The sequence below is a fragment of the Asparagus officinalis genome, chromosome 3 (genome assembly GCF_001876935.1).
Source record: "Asparagus officinalis chromosome 3, Aspof.V1, whole genome shotgun sequence".
In the NCBI taxonomy this organism is placed as follows: Eukaryota; Viridiplantae; Streptophyta; class Magnoliopsida; order Asparagales; family Asparagaceae; genus Asparagus; species Asparagus officinalis.
In genome coordinates this window covers 18,126,226-18,146,620 of record NC_033796.1, presented here as the reverse complement: position 1 = coordinate 18,146,620, position 20,395 = coordinate 18,126,226, and the positions used below count along the sequence as shown (strand labels likewise).

At 36.8% G+C, this 20,395-nt stretch overlaps 1 protein-coding gene across 1 annotated transcript; it reads left to right on the top strand.

Moving 5' to 3' along the window:
* On the top strand, positions 170 to 12,093 carry LOC109833217. Its single transcript, XM_020400811.1, has 3 exons — positions 170 to 483; positions 7,534 to 7,614; positions 11,668 to 12,093. The coding sequence occupies exons 1-2, from the start codon at positions 320 to 322 to the stop codon at positions 7,607 to 7,609; spliced, it is 240 nt and encodes a 79-aa protein (XP_020256400.1). The 5' UTR covers positions 170 to 319; the 3' UTR covers positions 7,610 to 7,614; positions 11,668 to 12,093.

Sequence of the window (20,395 nt, the reverse complement as noted above, 5' to 3'; positions counted from 1 at the left end):
TAGGGGGGAATTCTCAAAGTTTTCATAAATCAGGGTATTAAAGTGCAAATTTATTGAACTCTAGGGTATATAATTACTGCAAGAAACAAAAGAGGGTATATAAGTGCAAAGTAGGAGAAACTATGCGGTATTTAAGTGCAATTAAGCCTACGAAAAAACCAATGCGATTGCTTTTCTCGAGGAGTTCCGGTAAAAATTGGAGTTCATTCTTGATCTTCAAGCAGCCAGAGAATACAACCGTCCCCTTCACTTCAAATTTCTGTAGGGGTTTAAGAGGGGAAAGAAATCTAGGGTTTTAGAAATCGAAAGGATACGATTCATGGCACTCACCAACTTCATCCTAACGGTGGCTGCCGTCAGCGCTGCCGTCAGCGCCGCCGTCATCCTCCTTCGCGGCGACGTGAAGCAATCGGCGACCATCTTCCGACGTAACATGAAACAAATACGCAACTGGCTCGAAGAGGAGTCCAAATCCGCAGCCAAGTAATCCCCTTTCTATCCCAAATTTATTTATTTGATCATTCTTTTTTGAGGAAAATAACAGTTGATCTTAGATTGTTAGGATCTCTGATTCAAATTAAGAGGCCACTGTGGAAATTAGGGCACGGATTCATCTTCTCCACTCATTACACAGATTTTACAAAATTTCATACAAAATTTGCGCTTTTATTTACGAATGTTATTGTGGTATCAGTGTCCTGCTATTAAACTGATAATTTTTTATTGTTAATCATATGCTATTTAGATCACTCTTGTATTATCCCAGAGATAATAGGCTCTTGGCATTTGTTAAGAACTCAATTATTTACAAGGACGAGTAAGAGCGACAATCATATGAACATTAGTATCAGCAAAAGGCAGGATCAAGGATTTACTGAGAAAACATTTCTGAATTTTAAACCTGTTTAATTAATGGTTTTTATGGAACATACTTTTCTCAACTGCTCGTGCAATGGATTTTGCCAATAAACTATGCTGATTCCAGTAGGGAATTGAGCTTGAACAAAAGTCACATATTTGAACAAGTTCTAGAATGTCTAAGTGCTAGTTCAAGTGAGTTTTATTTCACAAACGAAAGTGAAATCAAGCAAGGGGAATAGGAAAAAAACTCAAACAATTCATCTAACAAAGAGCATAAGCGAGGGGGGAGATAAGACAAACCTTGAAGTTCACTGAGTATACGCCTTCAGTTTGAACCTTTGTTTGCAGCACCTTCTAAATCTTTCCAGAAGAAAACTTAGTATGGTTGAATTTTGTCCTGAACTTTATCATTAATCGGACTTTTAAAAACCTTCTCTCTTATGTCACAGTATGAAAATGATTACTGTGCTTTATTCTCAGTGAAAGGTCTTTCAAATGGTTGAACTGGATATAAACCAGAAGAAGCTATATTTTAGGTAGACAGGTCCGGCCCTGGGGTAAGCCCACCAAGCATCGGGGCTGGGGCAACCCAGGGCCAGGGGCAACCGGCCACAGAGGGAGGAGGAGGCAACCCAGGGGTTTATTTACAAATAAACATATTCTTCAAAGGAGCCACCTTTTCCGACTCAAATCAGAAACTAGGGTTTCATATTCTCCCCAAAAATGACTCCTTTCGTTCCTTTCAATCTCCACCGTACGATTCTGATCTCGGCGATCCTACGGCTGGCGCTCATCGTCTACGATGAGTGGCAGGACTCACGCATGGTGGTGAGGTACACCGACATTGATTACTCCGTCTTCTCAGATGCCGCTGACTTAGTATTGAAGGGGAACTCGCCGTTCGAGAGGTCAACATATAGATACTCTCCTCTGTTGGCTTTTTTGTTCGTTCCTAATTCATTGATCCATCGATCTTGGGGAAAATTCCTTTTCTCTTCTGCTGGTATGAATCTTTTTGATGTCGATGTATTTTTAGTAGTATATTTTAGTTAGCATTATGTGTTAGTTGATTTGATAGTTGCTTAAAAATGGAAGGAAAGTGATATGTTTCCTGATTTTAGTATGCAATACTGAAATCAGTACTGATATTGCTGGATCATAATGAGGTAGATGAATCAATGATATTATATGGGTTTTTTTTTTCATCTTCCGCTGGCTGCACGCCTGCACTCCTCTCTCCGATTGAAAAATGAATACTTGGAGAAATTTGAGTATGATGACTTAATTGAAGAATTCGCTTCAAAAAAGTTCAAGGAGAAGTATTTTTCTTTGAATAAATTGTATCCCAAATGTAATCTTTTCTTATATGAATATTGATTTTGCAAAAGAATATTATCAGTTTGAGCTCAATATAGAACGCTAAATAATATTATATGTATTTATTTTTATCGTTATTATTCGTACCAAATTTTTAATATAAGGGGCAATCAAAATTGGATTGGGTTAGGGCAACCCAAACCTCGGGGCCAACCCTGTAGGTAGAGAAGGAATATGTAGGAAACTAGGAATCATATATTTTTGGGTATTCTTAACTGAAAGATATATCATTTGAAATTAAAAAACTTTATTGGTATATCTAATTAGGTAATTAATCAAATCACATCTCTCTCATGTTTACCAAGTTTGGCCGACATAGAAAGATATATAGGAAAAGATTAATTCAAAATTTACTTTGATGTATCTAGATCTTAAAAGAAGGCGATATATATGGAAGAAGAAGGTAAATGTTTCATTTTGTTCCATTACAAGGAGGGGTTATTCAGATAATAAGCTACCGAAGAACAAATAATGAGTTTCACATGTTATTTCTTGAAAAATAATAATCAGATTAGATATATGCTAGCTACATTTCATGTATAAGTTATTATATAGGATCTACCAGCTGCTAAGCTGCAGCAGTGTTGTGTGTAGCTTATCCTGGATTTTTCACCACCTTGGGCCACATCCAGGGATGGATCCAGGAATTTTTTCCCTCTGGGGACACATAACTATACGTATAAATTAATAATTTATATAATATAAATTCTACTAGTACAAAAACTTATTCATACAATAACCACAAAGATATCAACAGATAATATTTGTCATCCTCATTTTCATATCAATACATGATAAATTTTCATTTTCATCGTAAAAGCTAACCAAAAACTATTAAATTCTGAAGATAGTTCTTCATTATTGTTCTCTAAGTGGTCTCATTTTTTATGAGGTGGGGCACCTTGTAAACTTTTATGGGGGCACCTGTATAAAAATGTACATCCTTTATAAAAATTTAAGAATTGAGTGGGGGCACGTGCATAGAAGTCGGGAACGTGGAACACTATAGCGAACCACGACCTGGGTTCGTCGTCTCAGATCCACGTGGAACACGACCCGATTCACCAACACAGCGACCCGATTTAGAATTCAAGCGAAGAATTTTTTTTGGAAAAAAGTTAACTCTTTCTTAAAAGAATAAACAACAACAAACTTGAGAAATTAAGCAAATAAAGTATGCATATTTTAATTGCAACATGATTTTTAAGGTTCTTGTACCGTTACTGATATCAACTAACATATCTCTTAAATTTGACACTTGCAAAAATCTCTAATTCCTACATTTAAGAACCGAACCTAAAGCATACCATGTTCCATGGCGTGTTGTATAAGCCTAACTCTCTCATACCTGATTCCTAATGAGTGGCGTACCATGTTCCCATACCTGTCCCGAGAATCGGAATGAACCGGGGTTCATGAAAAACTAGGCACGTGCCCCCACTTCTTTTTTAGTGGATCCGTCCATGGCCACATGAGTACTTTGAAACTTTATGCTAGCCATACTTCCCAGCAAAATCACTTGCAGCATCTCCTGTACCATGTATTTATCATGTAATTTCAGTCGCTATCATGTCATGAACGCTTCCTAATACTATACTACAGATCCTGTGTGTAATGCGGTGTCACAGTTTTTATGCAACCATTGAAGTGCATGTTAATTACTCTCACAGCCATGAGATCGTTTGGATACATCAGATTTGATTTGTCACTATTTAAATCAATGCCTGATCTTTTAGACAGTTTCATCTGCTCAATGCCGTGTTACTCTTATTTTTTAAAATATTCAAAACATACCATATAGGAAAGCTTTATGATCAGTAGCTGACTGATATCTTCAACATCATTATTGATTAGGAATAATGACTAAATTTCCAATGCAAATGAAACAAAAGCAAGTTCCCGCTGACGATAAGTCTCTAATATCCTTTTAGAACTTCAAAATGGCATCAGTATGATTTGCTTTTCTAATGACTTGTTGGTTTGATGTTATTGCTAGGGGTTCTGCGACATTTGCCAATTATTTCTTCTGAATTGTTCATCCGTTGAAATTTGTTCAGCTTTTGTTGTTGTTCTGTGAGGCACATCACATGCCTACTTGTTAGGGCCAGCTATATGTTTATTGATGGATTCATTGATCATATCCTATGCTGGACATAGTACTATTGTAAAGGAAGAAAGAGCAGGGAAGAGGCCATAACTATAAGTTTACATTTAAAGGCCGTGGATGGGTCTTTCTTATTCCTTTTCATCTGACATCATCAAATTTTTAAGTCATATCGTCCTTGTCATCATTTCCGTTATCATCTTATGAATTTTTTTGCCATAATGGGTCTATTGTAAATGAGAAATTTTGTAGCATCAGAAAAGAAAAGATGTAGATAAATACTAGGAAACTAATTAAAAAAGAAAATGGAAGAAGACGGCTGAGAATTTTTTTTTTGGTGGGGTAAAGGGGTGTGGTTGTCATCAAGCATATAGAAGTATCCAAAACGCTGCCCTAGAAGGTCATCCTCGAAGTTTGTGACCTCCTAGTCTATGTATGTATCTTCCCCCACTGTAGATGTCTAGGCATACTGAGATATGGGAGAGATGTGTTAACTTTTTTCGGGAATAACAGCTGGAATAAGAAGAGGATCACTCTCCCTTTAAGCTCTTGGGTTTGTACCTGACTAATTTGGTCCAATCATGACACATCAACAGAAATCAATGTCCTTGATCCAATTAATCTTAGTCTATCCACCTGGTCATCTAGGCTCACTTTTTAGGTGGTAAGTTCTGATTACAGGTCATTTATTGCTGGCCATGCTAAAGTGCTTCCTGTCTATCTAGATGGTGTCCTAGTCATGTTTCTAGTCAAACCTCAGAAATAAGTGCCAAATTCCTAGCATAAAAAAGTTATGACTGAAATGCTCCTTGCAATAACCCCTTGTTAATGGGAGATTGGTATAGATGTATCCTATTTGTTTTGTAGTTTAACTTATTGCAACCAAGGAGCCGGCCCACTTTCACTTTGATGGTTCCAACAGGAGAGTGGTATGATGATTTGATAGTCTCACAAGCTTGTCTCTTGTTTACTTCTCTAATTGATGAATTTTAGAGAAAATTTCAGCTCTGCACTTAATTATTATTATTATTTTCACTTCTGATCATATATCTTTTTTACTTAGCTAAAGAAATTCTTTAATTGAATGTCTCATGAACATAATATGAAACGTTCCTCAATTTTAGACCCGTCTTTAGTTTCTCTTTAGTTTCTCAACTTGCTTGAATTTATTTGCCATCAAATAGTTTACTAGTAACCTTCCACCTATTAAAAATGAGTAGTCAAGTTCCCCAAATGTAATCGTGCATTAGTCAGATGTTTGTTTGTATTTACACATCTACACATAAGCAGGTCGTGCGTTTGGGTCTTTAACTCTCAAATCTTAATCATATTTTCCAAGTTTATTTAAAACAAATATATCATGAATTATATCGATTCTAAAGGAATCTATCTGAAGTTGAGAAAACATTGTTTTGGACATAAAATTACTGAAGTGATTAAGCAACTATAATCAAAGCATAACTATTATAGAAAATCACCGGAAAAGTTTAATAATTGAAATATAGCCATAAACTAACTTTGACCGTAATAGAGGGAGAGAGTTTCTTCCATATGTGGTAGGTTAGCATATCGTCATGGCATCTGGTGCGTCATGCCAATTACATGGCCCAGTGAACAGTGTAGTGAGTATTTAGAACACTTAATTGAAAGTAGAGATTGTTATTTTGAATTTTACGCGCAGAGACGGGCTTGTAACTGTTCAAAACCATTAGACTGAACTAGTGAATTCAAGCCTTGTTCTCATAATTTATGTGATGGTTTCATGCTCTCATGGGATGACACTTCAACTCCAATACTTGACTTTCTTTCCCCAAGCCACCATGAGGTTAGGTTTACTGGCTGGATATCATAGTTGACCTGGATAATCATGTTGAATCCTTTCTTTTTCCTTTATATTCCTGATGATAACTTAGTGCTTCAAATAAAGCACCTATCGAAGAATCTGATGTCAGAAACTATGAATCTTCTGATATGTGCTTTTCTTTGAAGATCCATAGTCGTATCATCTAGATTCTAATACCTTTCACCTAATTTCAGTCAAAGATTGGTCATCCATTTCCCTCTTTTCCTTTCTCTAAACCTGTACTCTTTCGTCCATATTGCACGGACCACTGTCTCCTCCTGTTCCATTGTTGCACATTCATCATCACCTCCTTTTTTCCAATTAAGGGTACGTGTTTCATATGCTTCCACTTACTCTCCTGCCAAAACTCCGTTTTGCATTGAAATTTAGTGCAGGATCAATGTGTTCCACATTTCTGTGGGTCTAAGAGTAAATTTTCTATGATCTTTAAAGATCGAAAAGAAGAAAAGAATCTTGATTTCACTAAACCACGACTAAACAAATTGGAAAGATTTGGTATCCTGACCTTTGTTACAGAACCTCAAGCAGAGGCTCTATATATCTCTAAACAAATTGGAAAGATTTGGTATCCTGACCTTTGTTACAGAACCTCAAGCAGAGGCTCTATATATCAAACCTTTCCAGTTTGTTTTTATTTGGGTTGACCTTTGTTACAGAACCTCAAGCAGAGGCTCTATATATCAAACCTTTCCAGTTTGTTTTTATTTGGGTGGTTCTGTAGTTTGCAAGCGGGGCCATTCAAAGGTCTTTAATGAATCCGCTGATGGTCTAGGGATTCAGTTAAGTAGGATATTGGCTGGTAATCGCATGGGCTGCATTATTGTTTAAGGTGACACATCCTGGACATGTCAGTGACTGACATAATGTACAGTTCATTGCTTTTTCAAAGAATATGTAGTTCCTGCAAAGGATTTGCAATTAATTTGCTTGGTGTAGTTGTTTTCTGTTTCATACATCTAATTCACTGTTATATGAGCTGATACTGTCTATAGTTTGGAAGAAAATGCACTGGCTATTGTGATTCTTCCAATATATCTGTCAGCAATTCAAAATCCATATGAATATGCTGATTGTTTTGGCATTAAAACATGCTCTAGAAGTAGACTGTGTCAGATATCTGGATATTAAATGTGAAAGTCTAGTTACTTTCCTCTGTGTAATAATAATCTGAAGCATCTCATCATCTTGCTTTGTATGCATGCTAAGTCATGCTTTATGGTATTTTTGCTCCCTTCTCAATTTGCTCATTTAGTTGCACATTATGGTTTGATAATTTTGGAGCTTAGCATTTGTATTCATGATTCTGACATTGGATTCTTTTGTTAAGGTCTGTGAAGGAAGCACCAAAAGAGCTGGATTCAAAGGCGACAAGCAAAGACATCCCTAAGGATGAGAAGCACTAGATAATGTATGTTTTTCTTTAGCTTTTCTACTTATTTGTGGATATTCATGAAATATTTTTTTATGGTTTGTTAAAAAGAGTGGCAGATTTAGTCTTTGTATTACGGGGATCAGGGTAATCAGTTTTATCGAGCCAATCAGCCAAATATCAGAAAGGTTGGAGTAAATAATGCTCAGTAGCTAATAGTTTAAGTTTTTTTTTTTAGGCTTTTAGATGTTGCTATTTTCGACCTTTGCAGAATGCCTGTATGCAAATTCAAAATTCCTATTTCCAGCTGAAATCCTAGTTTCTATGTTTTTGTTGCTTGAGAGATTGGGAATAATACAAATAAGATTGCGAGTTTGATTTTGCACGTGACTTGTCTAATATCTGCTTGTTGAATCTTAGCCATGTTATGTCTGTGGTATTCTTTATGAGGATATTAAAAGGGGTCTAAAGTAGTATTGCTCGAAAAGTTGTTTAGTCTTTTGATATAAATGATTGCTCGAAAAGTTATTTAAATCAACGCCTGATCTTCTAGACAGTTTCATCTGCTCAATGCCGTGTTACTCGTATTTAAAAAAAAAATTCAATACTACCATATATGAGAGCTTTATGATCAGCAGCTGACTGGTATTTGCAACATCATCATTCATTAGGAATAATGATGCAAATGAAACAAAAGCAACTTCCCGCTGACGATAAGTCTCTAATATCCTTTTAGAACTTCAGAATGGCATCAGTATTATTTGCTTTTCTAATGACTTGTCGTTTGATGTTATTGTTAGGGGTTCTTCAATATTTGCCAACTATTTCTTCTGAATTGTTCATTCGGTGAATTTGTTCAGCTTTTGTTGTTGTTCTGTGAGGCACATCACATGCCTACTTGTTAGGGCTAGCTTTATGTTTCTTGATGGATTCATTGATCATATCCTATGCTGGACATAGTGCTATTGTAAAGGAAGAAAGAGCAGGGAAGAGGCTATAAACTATATGTTTACATTTAAAGGCCGTGGATGAGTCTTTCTTATTCCTTTTTATCTGCCATCATCAAATTTTTAAGTCATATTATCCTTGTCATTATTTTCGTTATCTTCTTATGAATTTCTTTGCCATAATGGGTCTATGAAATGCGAAATTTTGTAGAATCAGAAAAGAAAAGATGTAGATAAATACTAGGAAATTAACTAAAAAAGAAAAGGGTGTGGTTGTCATCAAGCATATAAAAGTATCCGAAACGCTGCCCTAGAAGGTCATCCTCGAAGTTGTTGGCCTCCAAGTCTATGTATGCGTCTTCCTCCGATGTAGATGTCTATGCATACTGAGATATGGGAGAGGTGTGTGAACCTTTTTCAGGAATAACAGCCAGAATAATAAGAGGATCCCTCTCCCTTTAAGCTATTGGGTTTGTACCTGACTAATTTGGTCCAATCATGACACATCAAAGAGAAATCAATGTCCTTGATCCAATTAATCTAATCTATCCACCTAGGCATCTAGACTCACTTTTTAGGTGGTAAGTTCTGATTACAGGTCATTGATTGCTGGCCATGCTAAAGTGCTTCCTGTCTATCTAGATGGTCTCCTAGTCATGTTTCTAGTCAAATTTCAGAAATAAGTGCCAAATTCCTAGCATAGAAAAGTTACTACTGAAATGCTCCTTGCAATAACCCCTTTTTAATGAGATGATTGGTATAGATGTATCCTATTTGTTTTGTCGTTTAACCTATTGCTACCAATGATCCGGCCCACTTTCACTTTGATGCTTCCTACAGGCTACAGGAGAGTGGTATGATGATTTGATGGTCTCCACCTGGTCTCCTTGTTTACTTCTCTAAAATTGATGAACTTAAGAGAAAAATTCAGTTCTGCACTTACAATTTGGAGCCTTGATTATTATTATTTTGCACTTCTGATTATATATCTTTTTTGCTTAGCTAAAAATATTCTGTAATTAAATGTCTCATGAACATAATATGAAACAGTCCTCAATTTTGGCCCCGTCTTTATTTCTCAACTTGCTTGAATTTATTTGTCGTCAAATAGTTACTAGTAACCTTCCACCTATTAAAAATGGGTAGTCAAGTTCCCCAGATGTAATTGGGCATTAGTTGGAAGTTTGTTTGTATTTACACGTCTACATGTAATCAGGCTGTGCGTTTGGGTCTTTAACTTTCAAATCTTAATCATATTTCCAATTTTATTTAAAACAAATATATCATGAATTTTATATCGATTCTTAAAGGAATCTATCCAAAGTTGAGAAAACATTGTTTTGGACATAAAATTACTGAAGTGATTAAGCAACTATAATCAAAGCATAACTATACTGAAAATCACCAGAAAAGTTTAATAATTGAAACACAGCCATGAACTAACTTTGACCCTAATAGAGGGAGAGGGTTTCTTCCATATGTGGTAGGTTAGCATATCGTCATGGCGTCTGGTGCATCATGCCAATTACATGGCCCAGTCAACAGTGTAGTGAGTATTTAGAACACTTAATTGAAAGTAGAGATTGTTATTTTGAATTTTACGCACAGAGACGGGCTTGAAACTGTTCAAAACCATTAGACTAAACTAGTGAATTCAAGCCTTGTTCTCATAATTTATGTGATGGTTTCATGCTCTCATGGGATGACACGTTAACTCCAATACTTGACTTTCTTTCCCCAAGCCACCATGAGATTAGGTTTACTAGCTGGATCTCATAGTTGGCCTGGATAATCATGTTGAATCCTTCCTTTTTCCTTTATATTCCTGATGATAACTTAGTGCTTCAAATAAAGCACCTATCGAAGAATCTGATGTCAGAAACTATGAATCTTCTGATATGTGCTTTTCTTTGAAGATCCATAGTGGTATCATCTAGATTCTAATACCTTTCACCTAATTGCAGTCAAAGATTGGTCATCCATTTCCCTCTCTTCCTTTCTCCAAACCTGTACACTTTCGTCCATATTGCACGGACCACTGTCTCCTCCTGTTCCATTGTTGCACATTCATCATCACCTCCTTTTTTCCAATTAAGGGTACGTGTTTCATATGCTTCCACTTACTCTCCTGCCAAAATTCCGTTTTGCATTGAAATTTAGTGCAGGATCAATGTGTTCCACATTTCTGTGGGTCTAAGTGTAAATTTTCTATGATCTTTAAAGATCGAAAAGAAGAAAAGAATCTTGATTTCACTAAACCACGTCTAAACAAATTGGAAAGATTTGGTATCCTGACCTTTGTTACAGAACCTCAAGCAGAGGCTCTATATATCTCTAAACAAATTGGAAAGATTTGGTATCCTGACCTTTGTTACAGAACCTCAAGCAGAGGCTCTATATATCAAACCTTTCCAGTTTGTTTTTATTTGGGTTGACCTTTGTTACAGAACCTCAAGCAGAGGCTCTATATATCAAACCTTTCCAGTTTGTTTTTATTTGGGTTGTTCTGTAGTTTGCAAGCGGGGGCCATTCAAAGGTCTTTATTCTTTAATGAATCCGCTGATGGTTTAGGGATTCAATTAAGTAGATATTGGCCGGTAATCGCATGGGCTGCATTATTCTTTAACGTGGCACATCCTAGACATGTCAGTGGCTGACATCCTGTACAGTTCATTGGTTTTTTAAAGTATATGTAGTTCCTGCAAAGGATTTACATTTGATTTGCTTGGTGTAGTTGTTTTCTGTTTCATACATCTAATTCACTGTTATACGAGCTGATACTGTCTACAGTTTGGAATAAAATGCACTGGCTATTGTGATTCTTCCAATATATCTGTCAGCAATTCAAAATCCATGTGAGTATGCTGATTGTTTTGGCTTTAAAACATGCTCTAGAAGTGGACTGAGTCAGATATGTCAATATTAAATGTGAAAGCCTAGTTTCTTTCCTCTGTGCAATGATAATCTGAAGCATCTCATCATCTTGTTTCTGTTATGCTACGTCATGCTATCCCCCCCCCCCCCCCCTCCTCAATTTGCTCAATTTATTCAGTTGCATATTATGGTTTATAATAGTCTTTTTTTTTTGATAATTCTGGAGCTTGCGTCTGTATTCATGATTCTGACCTTGGATTCTTTTGTTAAGGTCTGTGAAGGAAGCACCAAAAGAGCTGGATTCAAAGGCCCCAAACAAAGACATCCGTTAAGGATGAAAAGCACTAGATAACGTATGTGTTTCTTTAGCTTTTCTACTTATTTGCGGATATTCATGAAATAATTTCTTATGGTTTGTTAAAGAGAGGCAGATTTAGTCTTTGTATCATGGGGATCAGGGTTATCAGTTTTATCGAGCCAATCCGCCAAATATCAGAAAGGTTGGGAGTAAATAATGCTTAGTAGCTAATAGTTTAAGTTTTTTTTTTTGAGGCTTTTAGATGTTGCTATTTTCTACCATTGCAGAATGCCTGTATGCATATTCAAAATTCCTATTTCCAGCTGAAACCCTGGTTCCTATGTTTTAGTTGCTTGAGAGATTGGGAATAATGCAAATAAGACTACGAGTTTGATTTTACATGTGACTCGTCTAATATCTGCTTGTTGAATCTTAGCCATGTTCTCTCGTTGGTATTCTTAATGAGGATATAAGGAAAAATTCCTTAAGGACCCAAAATATGGGACCAATAGGGGGGGACAAGTGAGGTGTCCCCCTCCTATTGGATAATGAGTTGGCCATCATTAATGATGGTCAACTCATTATCCAATAGGAGGGGGACACCTCACTTGTCCCCCCTATTGGTCCTATATTTTGGGTGCCTATAGCAAAGCTTTATTAAAAGGGATCCAAAGTAGGCTTGCTCGAAAAGTAGTTTAGTCTTGATATAAATGATTACTCGAGAAGCAAACTTTTAAAAGAATTCAATGCACGTTGTTGAGGCAGCAAGAAAGCACACGGAATTGGATTCCATAGGGAAACTAGAGGATGATGACAGATTTGCCTTGTAAATAGTATCCGTACTAAGATTCTCGAAATCCATCAGCAAGATCTCGTATATAAGGGGGTGTTTGTTTCAAATCCCAAAAATTTATGGATATGGATTTCACATGGGATTTGAAATCCATAAATTTTTTGGTGGGTTTTGGGATCTCTAAAATGTTGTTTGTTTTAACAAAATTTTGGGATTTGAAATACCAAAACTTAGAATGTTGTGTTTGTTTCAAACTTAAATTATAGCATTACAAATTTTAGAATTTGAAATCCCAAATGGTAGCAAACAAAATTTAGGATCACCAAAATATTAATTGGTGAATTTAAGAATTTTTGGTGAGCTTACCCCCAATAAAAAAAAACAACTCTTGTATTTACTCTTCAAGCAAGCCCACAACGGCAACAAAATCACCAGCAACAAATGCGTGCAACCCAGGCAACAAAACCCAGCAACCCAGACCACTAGCGCCAAAAACCCAGCAACCCAGCAACAAAACCCAGCAACCCAGACCACCAGCGCCAAATCAAAAGACCTCCAGCAACAAAAAACCCAGCAACCCAGCAACAAAACCCAGCAACCCAGCAACCCAGACCACCAGCGCCAAAAACAGAGAGCAACAGCAACAAAATCAGCAGCAACCCAGCAACAAAACCCAGCAACCCAGCAACAAAACCCAGCAACCCAGCAACCCAGACCACCAGCGCCAAAAACACAGAGCAATGGCAACAAAAGCAACAAACCCAGAAAACTGGAACTGAAACATAAGCTGACCCAAATCAAAAGCAACAAACCCAGCAACCCAGAGCACCAGCGGCAAAAAAACAGACCTCCAGCAACAAAATCACCAGCTACCAAGTTTAAAGCACAAGCCATCAAGAACAAGTCAACAAGCAAACTGTATATGAGAGTCAAAAAATTTGTTTCAGGCACCTTTAACAAAAAAAAGCAAACAAAACCTGTATATGAATCTGAAAATGAAACTGAATATATAAACATAAGCCCTCCAGCAACCCAGCAACACAGCAACCCAGCAAAAACCCAGCAACCCAGCAAAAACCCAGCAACCCAGGTCAAATCAAAACCCAGCAACCCAGCAAAACCCAGCAACAAAACCCAGCAACCCAGGCCAAATCAAAAGCTTATGACTCTCATATACAGCAACAAAACCCAGCAACCCAGACCAGCAGCATGAAATCCCATAATAGGACCAAGTTAGGGGCTCAGGTATAGGTATTAAAATTGAATACACGGATTGCCTCATCTAACAATGGTGTTGCAATGTAGGTTGCAATCAAATGAATGGATTGCCTCACCGACGTTGTGGATGCAATGTAGGTTGCAATCACATGAATGGATTGCCTTACCTAACATTGTAAATGCGATGTCGGTTGCATTCTCATCCTAGATTGCCCTACCTAAACATAACAAAACATTGTAGATTGCATTCTCTTAACTAAGACCATCATCATTGCCCACTTAGAAGAATACAAAGTAGATGGATTGCCTTACCTAACATTGTAAATGCGATGTCGGTCAGCTTTATCATCCTAGATTGCCCTACCTAAACATAACAAAACATTGTAGATTGCATTCTCTTAACTAAGACCATCATCATTGCCCACTTAGAAGAATACAAAGTAGCCATTGAAAACAACCATTGAACCAAATACTCTTGTATTTACTCTTCAAGCAAGCCCACAACAATAGATGAAAACTGGAACTGAAACATAAGCTGACCCAAATCAAAAGCAACAAACCCAGCAACCCAGAGCACCAGCGGCAAAAAAACAGACCTCCAGCAACAAAATCACCAGCTACCAAGTTTAAAGCACAAGCAATAACTATATCAACTTGAGTTGAAAAGGGGTAATGTGGCTTCGCAGATAGGATTTTAAAACGATTTTTCAATACCCCAAAAGTTGATTCAATTTTAGACCTTAGAGATGAGTGTCTTAAATTGAACAACTCTTGTCTATTATGGATTGGCCTACCCTTGTGCTCGTTTAAATGATAACGCACTCCTCGATAAGGGGAGATAAAGCCGGGCATAGTAGTGTAGCCCGCATCACACAAATAATATTTTCCTACAATTACCAAAAATATATTTAGTACACTTCTTAATTTAAATTAAATGCACAGAATGTATGTGTTTGATTTATCACCATTGTAAACTCTCAATCCGCGAGGTTGTGGTCTAGATAGTGCATCTTGCAAAACTCTATAATCATTTGCGGATCCCTCCCATCCAGCTAGAACATACGAAAATAACTTGTTGGGAGTGCATGCAGCTAGAACATTTTGAGTTACACCTTTACGTCCTCTAAATCGTGCAACAAGGTTAGCGGGAAGCATGGCGTCGATATGGGTTCCATCAATCATGCCAATGCAATCCTATATGTAACAATTTATGTAATTAAATAAAAAGCTAAAATACGTGGTGTGGTTATAATCAGTTGTTATCTTAGAATTACTTGGAAATCAAGGATGAGTTACAACGGAGTTGGGAGGCATTTTCTGACATAATTTGCATTTGGTGCTTGGCCTTCATGTATCGCCCTCTTAAATGGTGCCCACAGCTTCCAAACACTTGTTAAAGTATTTGTGAAAAACGGTTTCCCCCGATCTTTATGAATGTGACCTGACAATTCTATTTTTTGTTTTATGGCCCAATATATTAAGGAACCATGAGCAAATTGCTCTTCTACTTTGACATCACGGTGATCTTGGTAGTAGGCCGTATATTCTCATTATGCATTAAAAGCTTTTCAATGCGTGTGGGCTATTTCTAACATAAGACCTACAACTCTCGTGAAGCCATTGAACACACGACTTATGTGCCTAGCTCTAGAACTATCTTCTACTTTTTGGCCTTGTTAGGGGTGATAACTGATTGATTTCTTCGACTACTTTCTCCTCATTTTAAACAAGCAACACACAATATGACCGCAGAGATAGTGCATTTAAGAAGCCATCCTCACTAGCATGTTCTGTTCAATCAATATTCCATCTACATGGGAAGTTCAAATGACATGTTCAACATGGCGTTTTTGTAACCTAAATTAAACACGCTGAAAAAGTAGTTCGTAATGCAAAATATCTAAAACGTGAGCCATAAGTAACTTTGATGTAAGATCAATAAATTCGAAATGAAGTGATTTTGTCTTTATACTTAAATAATTTAGGATTGCATTTTTTATGTTACAAATTCAATGTCAAAATCAGTGTGCCAATAAGCAAATTTATACCAATACGCATGACCTGAGTCTATTAATACAACATGACATCTTTAAATTCACACATGAGTTTCCTTAATATGTATATACATCATTTACAATGGTTTCAAAATCTACTATCAAATTTTTTTAAATAATGCTATGTAAATTGTGTGACTCCAAAAGTTCAAACAACTCAAAGGCTGTATAATCACTCTAAACCAACTGAACTTCCAAAATCAAAAGCAACAAACCAGCATTCCCAGACCCACGAGCAACAAAATCACAGCCTTTCATGCAACAAAATCACAAGCACCAAGTTTAAAGCACGAAGCCATCATTAACAAGTAAACAAGCCAAACCCAACAATTCCAGCAACATAGTTCAGACCTCATGGCTGAAATTGTCGGCCACCCAACTGAACCAGATTAATTTCACAAAAACCCCCAAATCGATCGTTTTCGAAACCTGAATTTTGAGGGGCAAGGAGGAGATAACCTGCGGCGCGTGGTCTGAGAGAGGATCAGTTGGAACCTAGGATCAGCAAGTGAGGTAACCTTTAGAAAACCCCAAATCAATTTTCAGCAAGTGACGTTAGGCTCAGCAAGTGAGATTAGCCAAAACAGCAGCAAGCAATAACTGAGGACCAGCGTGGAGTCCGGTTGAGAATGACGACGAATAGGCAGCGTCGTGGAAGGCGGAAAGAGGAACGAGGCCTAGGGTTTTCGGCTGGAAGAGAGGGACGAGGGCCTAAGGTTTTCGCGCGGGGAATGAAACGGCGGGGTGATGCGTATGCGGTTGTTTTCAGGTGTGACGTGAAAAATTGCGGAGTGGCGCGTGCTGAGGTTGGACTGGGTTTGTCAGAATCAAGCCAAATTTCGCAACTCAAAGCTTGGATTTGGGAAATTGCTAAAAGTTGTCAGCTTATGTTCCTCTGTTTAGAATTCATATGCCCATAATATTTTGAACAAAACACTGTTTTTGGAATCCCATGAACCCCAAAAACCCATTTTGGATCCTAGAAGTTGTAATCCAAAAAAAAGCTTGAAACAAACACCGGACAAATTTTCTAAACCAACCTATTTGGACTTTTATTCCCAAAAAACGACCCCATTCAAAAATAATTGCAAAAACCGACCTGGTTTCAGCCTCAGTGCTGAAACCAGGTCCGGTTTTTGAAAAAAACTCTCCGAAACTTCACGGGAGTTGAACTCCCGTGAAGTTTTTTGTACTATGAAACTTCACGGGAGTTCAACTCCCGTGAAGTTTCGGAGAGTTTTTTTCAAAAACCGACCTGGTTTCAGCGCTGAGGCTGAAACCAGGTCGGTTTTTGCAATTATTTTTGAATGGGGTCGTTTTTGGGGAATAAAACTCCAAATAGGTTGGTTTTGAAAATTTGTCCAACAAACACCCCCTAAATGTCTAATTGGTCCAGGAAGACCTGCAACAAAATAATAATAAAATAAAATAAAAATTTTAAAAAAATCTGAAATGCACGATTTTGGAATTGTGCCTATTGAATATAATAAGTGAACGGTTTTGATGAGAACCCCAGTGAAAATGCGTTTCTTACAACCCTAGCAAACTGATTTAACGAACTGGTATTAATCTCTTTGTTCATGAAATCAGTATTTGCTATTATAATGGAAGATATTTTAACCTAGTACTCCCTTGATCCTTATATCTGTCGTCCTTAAATTAAAGAAACGATCATAGTTTGCGTCCATAAATAGGTGCATGAAACTTAACAAAGTTGCTTGCATGGTTGTTTCAAGCGCATGGGATATATACAATTTTACAAAATCCAATGAAAGTTTAATTTTAATGTTCAAACAAATAAGTAAATCAAAGCGTATGAAAAAGAATATACAATTTTACGAAATCCAATCGCGATGAGTATGAAATAACTCTCAAAACTGTAAACTCAACAATGCTCAAACTTTCTCATACGAAAGATTATCTTTCATAATATATAATCCGGCACTAAATAAACTATCATTAATATTTATTAAATTTACTGTTACTCATACTCATTCCAATTTTAAGTGTATTCCAATTCTATCTCAAAAATATAATTTAGACAGATTTGACAGTAAATTCAATAATCTTAAGAGTTAGCATATAAATGTTACATAAGTACTTTCGGATAAAAAATTTTACATTTGCGTAAATAAAGGATACTAATGTGTCGATTCTAAACAATCCAAGATATATAAATGCTATGGAAAAATAACAGAGGGCATATAAGTGCTAAGTGGTTGAAACTATAAGGTACTCAAGTTCTATTTATTAGCCAAAAATAAAATTTAAAAAAAAAGATAGAAGAAGAACGTTACGATATCAATGCGAACACTGTTGCAACCGTTCCGCATGGCCACGAAGGGGTAGAGCCAGAATTTAAGCTCACGCACAATAACGATCATGACCCCCGCGGCTGGCGGGAAAAAAAAAAATAAAGAAACACGCTTTTATTAGGGTGGTTCTAGGAGCACACCACCAACCATAACATTAACCATACCTCATCTCTTATTTGTTACAGTACACCGGGTCCCACATGGGATTTTAAAATTTAAAATCTCATGTGAGACCCGGTACACTGTAACAAATAAGAGAAGGAGTGTGATTGTGATTGTGGTCGGAGATGTGCCCCTATCATTTTCCCTCTTTTATTAGGAGCAGAAACAATGGACACAGGGACATGATTGTACTCATCCCCCCACACAAATGCCAATAAAGAGCACAGCATCCCGTCCAAAGGGGAAAAGGAATCTCGCAGGGGACCCTCTCTCCTCATACACTATTGATAATTTCCTTTGTCCAATGGCCCCTGCCGCTGCACCTAACTCTGAAATTAAAGCGAAGAATGGTCCCGACTCTGTATCTCTACTTAAATTCTTCTTGTAACCGTACAATTAAAATTTTCCATTCCTCCAAAAACAAAAAGTTGAGGCAGGAGAGTTATCATTTCGCGGGCTGAAAACTATACTTAGCAACAAGAACGGATCTAGAATTTTTTTTTTAAATCTTTGGGGGGCACATGTATAGTTATGCATATTAATTAGTAACTTAGATTATATAAATTCTAGCTAATTAAAAGTTTATTCATACAATAATCGCAAAGATCTCAACACGTAATATTTTTCATCATCATTTTCATATCATGTTTTTAATTCTATAACCAAAACTAACAAAATACTATGAAAATCAAATAATAGTCCTTCATAATTATTCTCTATGTGGTCTCATGTTTCATTTGATCGGAGGCGCCTATTAAAAAATCTGTAGGGGCACCCGTATGAATTTGTTACCCATTAAAAAGAATTCAAAAGTTATACCGTGGCAAGTGCCCCCGCGAGTCTATATATAGATCCTTTCATGCTTAGCAATATTTTTTTTCCCCTAATCTGATTTAGAAATTTGTGGCCAATAATATTTGAACTTGGATTGCTCTGATATCATGTCAAAAATCGCTGTCACTGTATCTAACCTCTAAAATTATGGTGAGGGTTTGGATCTACTGATATTATATACTGGCAACGCTAATTTAGAAAATGATAATGAGACACTAAGTGAGTACAAACAATGCGTACACCAATGTAACTAGCTACGGGGATAATCTAGGGCCATATATATATACGATTGTTTTTGCAAGTGGGATGATGACTGATGATGGCACTTAACATGAGAACAAACCGATCCTCGCGTGGGTCAGTTCTAGGTCGAGTCTGGCCTCGCCTTAGCCTACAAAAGTTCAGGGTCAGGTTCCAATCATGTACCCCTTCTGGCTCACAAAACACACCCAAAAATAAAATAAAATAAAATAAATACGACACGCATAGCATGAAATTAAAAAAAAAAATACTGTTCCACACTGTGCTGAATAGTTTCACAACAAGCAATGGCGTTTATTATGGTTACGACTATGATTCTGAGTCCTCGTACCTCAAGTTGGAATCTGAGAGATTGAATAATACAGAGAGGGCGTTTCAATAATGGAATCATCTTGTACTGAAATATCCATTTATTCCTTTTAAGAAAATAGAAAGTGGTGAAGAAGTTAATTTGTCTTGAATATTCGTAACCATTCATTACAACTAGCTTTTGCAATAAATTCACATAGATTTCCAACCTCAGAGATTAGAGTACGAATTTTATCTGAGCGTGCATTTCACATATGCGGAAAATACTACATAGCTCCCCACTTTTGGAAACAAATGTACGATTACGTATGTTATTGTGGCAAATACCCACCTATGAGCTCTTAACTGAAATCCAAAGTCCAAATATCACCGCAATCACGATTATAAAAGTTAATCAACGCTTGAGATTAAAAGTAGTGGTTTCTCCACTACTTTTTTGTAAAGGAGAGGATCCAAATCCATTATCTATGAAATGATTTTTGGAATGTAAAGCATATTGATTATTGAGACGTTTTGGAATGTAAAGCATATTGATTATTGAGACGTGGCTACCAACGGAACATGCACACTATACCAAAATGTGGCCCATTAGATTGAAAATTATTGACACTGGAGGCTTGCCACCTAAATGAATAATTAACAAGACGTATGCAGTGAATCACTCATATGCCTTTTCAATTATTATCAAATTTATTGGAAGAATTATTTGAAAGCTCCATTACCAGGGAGTCTGGGAAACATTATGTCCCTAAACG

What these genes read in the sequence shown, in the direction of transcription:
- LOC109833217 (XM_020400811.1), top strand. Translation starts at nt 320, where the DNA reads ATGGCACTCACCAACTTCATCCTAACGGTGGCTGCCGTCAGCGCTGCC. An exon ending in GAGTCCAAATCCGCAGCCAA is followed by an intron (nt 484 to 7,533) that starts GTAATCCCCTTT and finishes TCTTTTGTTAAG; the next exon opens with GTCTGTGAAGGAAGCACCAA.